Here is a 10,555-nt window from a genome sequence, read left to right as displayed (position 1 = left end):
TTTGCAAAAATATGCTTTTATTTTGAAAATCACATATGTCATAAACCAGCAACATACTGTATATGCAGTCAAATTGAAACAATGTCTTCCTTTAGAACAAAGGATTGAAACGAAGTTGAGATCTTGGTACACATTCACGCCACGTGATGACGTTGAACGCCATCCTGGCGGTATTCCGACGCATCGGAGGTGCGGTCAAGGTCCGACGGGTCCGACGGGTCCAGCGCCACTGCCGCCTCCTCGCCCTCCTCCACCGCCGCCGCCGCCGCCGTTGCGTCTTCCTCTCGGACCTCCCGCCCCGCCTCCTCCACGGGACTTCGCCCGTCTTCTTGCGTCGGGGTCGTCGGGCCGCCTCCTCCGCCGTCAATCCCGTTGGTCTTCGGCACGCCATCTGTGCCGAGGTCGCCGGCGGCCGTGCGGCACTCCCACAATGATTCAAGGGAGCTTGCGTAGTGTGCGTTGTCGCCACAGTTACCTTGAAAAAGTAACTCAGTTACTTTTAATGACTTTCATTTAAAAGTAACTTAGTTACCTTACAGATTTCAGCGGACCCCCGGTCCGCGACGTCCCTGCCTTACGTTTTTTTTCGACTTACGATGTGGACTCTTTACGCCATTTCTTTGGCCTTGCGACAGATCCAACATGGCAGTTAGTGTGCGTGCGTGACCGCCATGTTGGATGTGTCAGAGCTCACGCGTCACCTTTTACGTCAGTGCTGGTCTGCTATTGGTCGGCCTCACTCGTTTCAAAATGGCGGAACGGAAGTTTGGCCGGATCGTGGGTGGTTACATTTTACTGCTACTGGGTTGGCCATGGGTCCAACGATTGCTAGTGATGTTAAACAGAGACGTAAGAAGATGATTTGTATGGAAACGAAGCTGGAGATAATCAAGAAATACGAAGCTAGCCTAGCCTAGGCTACACTTACTAGGGAATATGGGCATAACGAGCGCCACTCAAAGCTAAATAAATCCTTTCTATATTTTTTATTTATGATGTTTTCTCATTGTATACATGTATATTATATATATGTAGCACTTACTATACTATTTTGCTAGCAATTTGTAATATGTACGTACAATTTTGATGTTTTTAGCATTAGCTATTTAAGATTACCCGCCGTATGGCGAATTGGCGTTACAAGCCCAACCGCAGAACGGGTTAATCTGGTAAAGCGGAGGCCCACCGTACTACGGAAAGTTCGGTAAAATGGCAGCAGCGCCATCTGCCGTCCCGATAGGCCACGACCCCGATAGCCCCTCGTTCTCCGCGTTTGACAAACGTGTTATTTCAATTGTGACTGGAGCGCTTCCATGGCAACAGTCTAAATTTAGCAGCGGCGACAGCGACAAGGGGACGCGTGACAGCGACAGCTTAGTTCTGCCTCCTCGCCAAAACGCGGACGCACTTTGGGGGATTGCTGACCCATATTTGCGGACACGCGTGAAAAAAAAAAAAGAAGGTTAAAGACTCTCAAAGGCCCACGCCGACGCGGCGCCGCAGAAGAAGGACGTTACTCGGGTCCGCCATCCATATTTATGTCCCCTCTTCCTTGCGCATTTCACACTCGGCCGTCTTTCGAGAGAAGTTTGTGAATGTCAGCGGGCGAGAATTTGCCTCCCATTTTCCAAATGCCACGGCATTTGGGCAACTGGCGCCGAGGAGGAGACGAGGCGGCGGGCTAATGGCGCTCTTCGTGCCGTCTCGTCAGCCGGCCGGCTTTACGCACGATTAAACGCCTTACCTGCGGGCGGACGCCGATGCGGAGACGCCGCCCGCGTGGGACGAAGCCCCGGCGGGAGCTTCTCGTGGGACGCCGCCTGGTTCTGACCTCCTGCCCGAGCGACGGCATCATTAAGCGGGGAGCCCACCTGACCTACATTCACAATACGAAATTTGTTCCGTGAAATTGAATTGGTTTATTTGTCCCGCCCAAAACAAAAAAAAACACAGGACTCAATAACGGCCGCCATGTTGACTAACTAGTAATCCAAAGTATTTTATCTCACCGGATTAAAATTACTGCGCAAATATTCGATGCAATGTGATCATACTGAGGTGGGAAAATATACGAATGCAGGGTCCATCTCCAGGGAAGACAATCGCAAAAAATGAACTCATTCAATCCCAAAGACAGAGTTTTCCGTTTTTCAAGAGTACACGCGTTCAACCCCCAGTCCTGATTTATAATATTTTTTTTTTCATTTTTCTTCTCAATTTTGGTTAAAGGGACAGTGTATAAGATTTACACCCTTTTCCATTACGGCCAGCAGGAGGTGCTGCGGGTGCTGTATTTACCATTGTCCGTTGCTATAATAAACATGGCCGCCTCCAGAAATGTGCTACCTCCCATGTCATACAATTTAATGATAACTAGACCTATGATTATATTTTAAACATACTGTTGATCATTAAGTACACATTCATTTGCACGTTTTTGACGTTTAAAATCATTTAACATATTCCTTTTTAATGAAAAACAGTCTACACAGTGTCCCTTTACGAGAGTGTCCCGGTACGAGATGAATTAAGTATGAAAGTAATCGATAACATAAGGTATTTAAGTACTAAAGTATCCAAATACTTCAGGTAATTAAGTACAAAGTAATCAAAGTAATCAATTACTTATTTCATTTAGGTACATTTTAGAACCTTCTTTAGCCTCATACAGTACTTGATTTTGTAAATACCGGTAAATAATCTAAGGATTTAATGTCTGGATTTCTAAAAAAAAAAAAAAAAAAAAAAAAAAAACACTTAAAAAGACATCTTTGGGATTGAATGAGTTGAAAGTTTGGTTAAAAGTTAACTGGGAAAAGGAGCCTCTCAAGTCAATATTGTTCAATTTAAGCGGTCAATGAAAACAGACAAACAGTCAGACAACAAACAACGGTGCATTATTGACCACAAAAGTAATAAAAGAAAACATTTAAAATCAACAAATGTGAAGCGTTATGGGATGGGGTGAAAATATTAAGATTGGTGTACAATTCGTTTTGTAGATCTAGCCACTGAAAATTTGTTTTTGTACAAAAAATAAGCTGAGTCACGAGAGGATATGTCAGGTAAAAGAAAAAAAACTTCATATTATAACATTTAAATGAATTTCAATGATGAGAACCACTCAAATTATTATTATTGTCATTGTTATTATTATTCATGTTTTCAATGAGAACAATCACCTGTGGACCATTTTTGTTCAGGAACTGCAAAGAGACTTTTATTTTTGAAATAAAATCAACTATTTATGCTAGGTTTTAAAAAAAGCTGTCTTTATTGTACATTTTTAATAAAAACATAATCCTTAGGCATTAGTAAAAAATGAACTTCCAAAGCCAATGTTCATTTTTATGTTGCGGGAGTCTGCATTTGCACAAAGTAGTTCACAGTAACTTGTAATCAGTTACTTTTATTTCCAGTTTTCAGTAAGTTCATCGAGTTACTTTTTTGAGGTAATTGCAGCAAAATTAAGTTGATCAAATTGCAACAAATTGGCCCAACATTTTTATCAATTTACTTAAAAAAAAAGAAAACTTTTACCCTTAAATTTATTGTTGAAAATGTATTTCAAATTAAGTATTTGAAAAAAACATTTGTCACTTTTATGTTTAGTGGAATTGTTAGGATCGGATAAAAGTAACAAATAAAGTAATTAATGAAGTTATAGTTACTTATATTTATACTTACAGTTCCTTATTTTACTTACTTACTTATAGTTAAAGTAACTAAGTTACAATGTATCAGTGGCAACAGTGTTTGTCTTGGCTGCTTCCGGTAAGCGACTGTAGATTTTGGAGGGTTTTTTTTGTCTCTTGTCCAATCAGATTTTAACTTCTACGTGTTGCCCTGTCAATCTAATCTGCCCATGGCCTTCACAATAATTAACTCTAATTTATATTACCGATCAGACTTTTTTTTTTTAATTAAACCAGTCAGATGTCAAATCTGTCTCATTTGATGGCCTTTGAGGACATCATCAGTTTTCTGTCCTTTGAACAAAACTTGCCCCGGCCAAATTTGATTAGCAAAACACGCCCGCGGCGACATTCACGCGCCAATACGTAATAATCAGCGAGGAAGTCAAAGTTGCACTGCACGGGGTTGTTCGCGTGTGAGCAAATCTCTTTTAAGCCTTAGCGCCACTTCCATAAAGGTGCGCGCGCCCCCCTCCCCAGTCAAAACTCGGCCGTCATCCGTCTTCATTAGCGATGGCTGCGCGCCTCTTGGCCTGACACCATATGCTACTTACGGCGTCACAAACACACAACAAAGCTGCCAAATGCGCTCATCAACCTTTACGAGCGACCGCTGGAGTGTGAGCCGGCGCCGCAAAACAACGCCCCGAAATGGATGCGCGCAAATGCTTTTGTTTTGGGGTGATTGGCCGCCCTGGGGGATGTCAATCACGCGCTTTTCACTCCAAACAAATAGTTTGCCTGTTTCATTCCGTCCTGTTTAATACACATCAAGCCCACACCTCTCTTTTGGGCGCCTACAAATCCCCTAATAACGCCACATTCCCCCCTAAATGTGTTTGTAATGTGGGCAATCATTTTCCATAATGGACGCTTGTCAGTTTTATGGCGGGGAATGATGGTCTGGTGACAGGCGGGCAGCTCCCCCCGCCCTCTTTTCCGGAGCCTTATATGTGGCGCAACACCGCGCCCCAGCGGGAGAAAAGGGAACTGCACGGTTGATGGCTGATGGAGTTGGTAAAACGGAAGTGACGCACAAGGAATACGTACTATCAATTCCCACGGATACGCGGTAGGTCAGGCCTGAGACGCGTCCGCCGCAAAGAGGAGACAAAGACACACCGGAAAAGCGGGTGAATGTGCGCAACGCTTGAATTTCGGAGTTGAGACCAAACGCACCTGGGAGACACCAAAAGCCAGCAAGCTCCAACGTCTTCAACTTTCTTTCCAAGTCCGCGACTCTGTTCCCGAGGATCCTATGAAGTGAGGATAGTATGTGACTGAAGCTCATTCAATCCCAAAGACGTGTTTTTACGTTTATTTTGTTGTTTTTTTAAGTGTAGACATTTAATCCCAGGTAGTTGTGTTTTTCATTTTTTCCAAGTATTTTGATAAAGGAGGCTCTAAAATGGTTGGTAGTGCGTACCTAACTATTTGGGGTGATTAACCCTTTTAATCCTGAAAACATATTTTCATGATTTTTTTCACCACGAGTCCTTCCAAAAATTCAAATGTTTCGCTGGTAATGCACAAAGTACTCAATTATTTAAGGTGATTAAATACTAAGGGGGGGGGGGGGGGGGTGATGCCAGGGGGCACGGATGACCTCAAGGAAAAGGCTTTGTTTTTGTCATGTGGTGTAATTGCAATAAAATAAGAATTTCCATTATTTTTTTTGTTTTGGTTTTAGTTTCATGCACATGGTTATTTTTTTCTGTTTTAGACTAAGCTGTAACCTGTATAAACACTGAAAAATTGACACTTGTTGAAAGTTGTTTATTATATATATATATATATATATATATATATATATATATATATATATATATATATATATGTATTTGTTTAATGGGATTGCATGAGTTAAGGTTTATATATGACCAATCACCTGTTGGTGTGGCGTTGGTGCTGGATGACGAGATTCTTCTCGTGGACGGTCTCCAGCAGGGCCGTCGCCAGGGACTTGAGCTCACAGATGGACTGAGGCGTGGCCGGGAGGCTGCAGCCACGCTCCTCCAGAAGCATCTCCTCCACTGCGAGGAATGCCAAGCGAGAGCTTTTTATTGGCCCGAAGTTGTTTCATTCAATCACAAAGACAATTTTTTTTTAAGAGTCCAGAGTTCAGTAAATAATTCTGCTGATTACTTTAGTATTGAGATGCCTCAAATAAGTGATTACTTTATTACTTAATGACTCAAAGTCATTAATTACTTGATACATTAAAGCATTTCATTACTTTAGGTACTTAAGTAATCATTTTAAACGAATATTTTAGTATTTGGATACCTAAAATATGTGATAACCTTTTTACCAAAAGTAATCGGCAGCTTTCATACTTTCAGTACCTCATCAATTACTTTAGTACTTTTAGTACCTACAGTAATCAAGTATCTAATTCATTAATTACTGGATACATTAAAGTAATTGGTTACATTAGTTAAGTAACTAATTTAACTGATTACTTTGTCACCTGACATCATTGATTACTTTATTATCTAATCAGTTACCTTAGTATTTTTAGTACCTAATAATCTACTTTTATACATTTAGTACCTTGAGCAATCAATTACTTTAATATTTTAATACCTAAAGTAGAGTAATCAATTACTCTAGTCTTTTAATCCCAAGAGTAATCAGTTGCTTTAGTGCTTTTAGTTACTCAGGTACTTAAATATCAAGGTCATTAATCACTTCATACATTCAAGCAATTTGTTATATTAGTTCATTAAGTAACTAATTTAACTGATTACTTTAGTATTTAGACACTGAAAATAATTGTTCACTTTATAACCTTCAGTTACTCTATTACTTTTAGTACCAAATCAATTACTTTGGGTGGCTCGTGCTTTTGATAAAATTCCCCCAAATTGAAGGAAAATAGGGGGGGCGGACTTATGAGCACAGTCGACTTGTACTCGGAGAAACACAGAATTTAATGCCCGAACTCTGAAAATACGTTTTGGGGATTGAATGACTTAAACTAGGTAGGATTTCTCAGTAGGGGGAAACAAATACCATGTCAATTATGTCTGAAAACTAATGAAATAATAAGCAGTCAAGTAAGCGGTTTTGTGCAAGTTACTAATTGGTTACCTTGCTCCGCAGAGAGGACCCCCGTGATGGGACTGCTGTGTGACTTGTCGTAACCACTGGAGTTTTTCCTCCTCGCCAGCGCGGCCTGCAAATATTACTGCATTTATTTTTGCCAAATTGTCTACAATGATCAGCTTAAAAAGTAGACTTTACACCGGGGGCGTCAGTATGCCCCGGGACCCCCGGTTTACGACGTCCCTGCCTTGCGTTTTTTTCACCTTACGACGTGGGCCGCGATGTGTTTTTTTTGTCCCCTCTTCACTCCATATTTTCGCTTTACGACATCAAAAACAATCACTTCTCTTCTCAAACATGGCGATCAGTGTGTGTGCGTGACTGCGCGCCTCCCGAAGAAACTGGTCTACGATTGGTTGGTGTCACGGGGTCGCTAAGATGCTGGTCTGTTATTGGTCAGTGTCACAGGGTCACAAAGATGGTGACATGCTAAAGTCTCTGTTGTGTGAGTGCTTACAATATGGGATTTATTGTGCATTTCGGTGCTTGAATTGGTTAGCCACGAGTCCCGAAATAGCCAGTGATGTTAAAGAGAGAAATAAGAAGATGATTAGTATGGACACCAAGCTGGAGATAAGCAAGAAATATGTAGAAAGCTAGGCTAGGCTAGGCTACTCTCACGAGGGAATATGGGCATAACAAGCGTCACTCAAAGGTAAATAAATCCTTTCTATATTTCTTATTTATGATGTTATTTAATTGTACACATGTACACATGTATATTATATACAAGTAGCACTTAATGCAGTATTTTGTTCCAAATTTTGATCAATTTTGATGTTTTTACCTGGGGTTTTACACACATTAGCTAATTAACATGCCAGCCATATGGCAAATTCGCATTACGATCCCAGCCGTGGAATGGATTCATCTCGTAAACCGGGGGCCACTGTATTTTTTTAAACTCCAAAACCATGAGAAGACTACTAAATACGTTTACCTTGTATTTCATGATGTTGGACTTGAGCAGGTTGTCCTCCTCCTGCAGTTGTTTGAAGCGTTCGTGCAAATACCTTCAAGGCAGGACATGACTTCAAAAACCAAAAGCAAAAAGCGAAATGGCAAACTTGTGCGCCTTACCGATTTTCCATACAGAGCGCGTCCACGTCCACAATGCGCGAGTCCCGGTTGCCCAGGACGCCATTGAGCTCCACGTTGAGTCGCTCGGCCTTGTCGCGGTACACGCCGCGCTCCGCCTTCACGTCGTGGAGCTCGTCCGTCAGCGCCTTCACGTTGTGCGCCATCTCCTCCATCTGGAAGAGCCAAAACCACACCCCTAAATACGGGCCTGCGATTTGCAGACCCGACCGGAGGCCTTCCCCACCTGATGCCCCGCCCCCTCCAGGCGTCGCACCAGATCTTCGCGTTCGTGCGCGTGGAAGTGGCGCACGCCCACCTCGTCGTCCCCCAGCCGCTGTCGCGTGATCGTCATTCGCAGGAGCTGACCCCGGGATAAACAAGTCTGGCTTTAGTGACATCTGGTGGACGGGGAGGGAAGCGCGGCGTGGCCACTCACCTTGTTGTCTCCCTGAGCTTCAAGCAATCGCTGAGTCAGCTCCTTAGCTTCCTCGGTCAGCTGCCTCACGCGCTCCTTGGAGTTTCGCAGCAGCTGGGCCAAGTTCACCTCAATAAGAAGTCGAAATTTAGAGACACTTCGATTGGTGATTGGCGAGGGCAGAAGTTCTAAAATTGGGGTATATGCACTCCTACGGGTATGTAAAGGCACTTCAGGGGTATGTGAGACTTGTTTCCAGAAAGTATCAGCAAATATCATTTAGTGCTTTTTAGTGTACCGTATTTTCCACACTATGCGAATTATACGTAAAACAACTTAATCCCCTAGCAAATTCTTCCATTTCTTCCTCTGCATGTTAGTTATAAATGTATCTTTTACAATTAAAATTTTGAAAACAACTTTTTGAAAATTTTGTAAGCTATATATGCTCCAATTTTGAAGCAATTTATATGGGACAAGGCAAAAAAAAAACACGAGTTTTTGTGTTTATTAACAGGCAATCAGAATTTAAGAATAAATATGATATGTGGAAAGTACTATATATGTATATATGTAGATGGATGGATGGATGGATGGATGGATGGATGGATGGATGGATGGATGGATGGATGGATGGATGAGTAGACAGACAGACAGACAGATAGACAGATAGACAGATAGACAGATAGATAGATAGATAGATAGATAGATAGATAGATAGATAGATAGATAGATAGATAGAATTTTTTTGTAGAACATTACCTGAACCATATTTGTCGTCAAACACAAGACATTTAAACTAACTCCACACTCCGAATACACAAAAATGATAAGAATAAGAAGAGGACAAACAGAAAAACATGAGTATGCTTTGTAAACACGCCCCTGCCAACGTTATGACGAGGTCTTACCTGATTGCGTTTCTCTGGTGGTAAAGACGGGTCGCCGTCCTAGGCCATGAGCAAACAGCGTCAAGAAAGCCAGAAAGCTGTCGACACACGTACATTTGCACACACACTCACAATGAGCTCCCTGTACTTGTTCTTGACTTCCTGGTGGCGCTCTCGGAGCTGGTTGGCCATCAGCTTGTACTGGTCTCGCTCCTGCTGACATGTGTCCAGTTCCTTGGACAGTATGAGCAGGGCCTCTTTTTTGCTCTCAAGCTTGCGCTTACACACCAGGAACTAGGAAAACACACACATACCGTATGATGATCATTTGAGATAAATAACCAAATACAAATGCCTGTACTGTACTTAATGATGATTTTTGCTGACAATTGAAAGTGATTGTGAGTTGCACATTGCATTTCATACTTTAGACAGTTTTCAATATATACATATAAGGGTAATACCAACATTTGGTTAGGTGACAATGTCAACAGTGGTTTCCTGACCAGCAAGCAGAAAGACAAACATTAGGAGTCAGGAGAGCAAAGTGAAAATATTAAGAATTAAATTGCGCTAAGCCCCATTAAGTAACAGTCGATGCTCAAGTAATGGAGTGTTTGGATCATAATTTTCGATCGCGGTCAAGAAACACATTAAAAAAATATATGTACAAAAAAAGTTGAGCATCACTCCCACCTGCTGGCTCCATATGTTAAGGTAGAGAACCGCCTTAAAAAGGATGCCCGTGTGCGCATTCGTGGACGGCGCGCTCACCTCGCTCACCAGGCCGTGCCAGTCACTCTCGCTTCGAGAAGACTGCATTTTATCATCCGAAAATCTTCAAGAAATGTTCTAAATGGAAGACTTGCACGACTCGCCGTCTGTTTACCGGCTACGTCACACAAACTAGCCACCGCGTGGTCAAGTGTGACTGTGAGCAATGATGTTATTCCGGTTTACGTTGTAAAATAAATTCATCATTTCTGATACCATCGTTTCTTTGTATTTGCATTTAGTATTTTAATACTTTAATTGTTGTGTTAGGATACTAATGTAGGTGATTTTTAATGTAAGAATTTTATTTTTTATAGTAATTTGCCAAGAGACGAAAGCTAGCGGTAAGGTGAAAGTGGATCGCTGTGTACACACGTTGCTTTTACTTCCGGGTGTCGAACAGGCAAAAAAGCATTTATTAAACAAAGGTGATTTTCCATATTTCATTTTAATTTTGTACATAGAATAAGAAAAAACACTTATTTGGTAATAAGAGTATATAGTTAACAATAGACTAATTGTGGGTATTAAAAATACTACTTCCGTTATGTGTCTTACTTTGAAATACGTACGCGGAAGCTTGTAGCCAACTC

The 10,555-nt window shown here is 41.7% G+C and overlaps 1 protein-coding gene across 6 annotated transcripts; it reads right to left on the bottom strand.

Moving 5' to 3' along the window:
• LOC148428522 (coiled-coil domain-containing protein 149-like) lies at positions 1–10,114 on the bottom strand. 6 transcript variants are annotated; one of them, XM_088432434.1, is made up of 13 exons: positions 9,963–10,114; positions 9,321–9,482; positions 9,210–9,248; positions 8,320–8,427; positions 8,128–8,244; positions 7,884–8,056; positions 7,744–7,816; positions 6,789–6,873; positions 5,584–5,728; positions 4,875–4,951; positions 4,746–4,778; positions 1,745–1,876; positions 1–475 (listed from the first exon to the last, which is right to left on the bottom strand). In XM_088432434.1, exons 1-13 carry the CDS (start codon positions 10,008–10,010, stop codon positions 135–137), a joined length of 1,533 nt encoding a protein of 510 aa, XP_088288560.1. In that variant the 5' UTR covers positions 10,011–10,114; the 3' UTR covers positions 1–134. The 6 variants fall into 6 exon arrangements, with proteins under 6 accessions (XP_088288560.1, XP_088288575.1, XP_088288552.1 ...); XM_088432449.1 differs by adding an exon at positions 9,657–9,689 and having other exon boundaries at positions 4,746–4,951; positions 9,963–10,095; XM_088432426.1 differs by having other exon boundaries at positions 4,746–4,951.
• Between the last annotated feature and the right edge of the window lie 441 nt (positions 10,115–10,555).

The sequence above is a fragment of the Hippichthys cyanospilos genome, chromosome 1 (genome assembly GCF_059441005.1).
Source record: "Hippichthys cyanospilos isolate Australia breed blue-spotted pipefish chromosome 1, RoL_Hcya_1.0, whole genome shotgun sequence".
NCBI lineage: Eukaryota > Metazoa > Chordata > Actinopteri > Syngnathiformes > Syngnathidae > Hippichthys > Hippichthys cyanospilos.
The sequence above is the reverse complement of the archived record's forward strand: the minus strand, read 5'-3'. Positions and strand labels throughout refer to the sequence as shown.

Excerpts from the sequence above, each read along its gene's own strand:
- LOC148428522 (XM_088432426.1), bottom strand. The coding sequence starts at position 10,010 with ATGCAGTCTTCTCGAAGCGAGAGTGACTGGCACGGCCTGGTGAGCGAG. Across the intron at positions 6,874-7,743 it reads CCAACATCATGAAATACAAG|GCCGCGCTGGCGAGGAGGAA; the intron begins GTAAACGTATTT and ends TAATATTTGCAG. Across the intron at positions 5,729-6,788 it reads GGTCCTCTCTGCGGAGCAAG|TGGAGGAGATGCTTCTGGAG; the intron begins GTAACCAATTAG and ends CATTCCTCGCAG.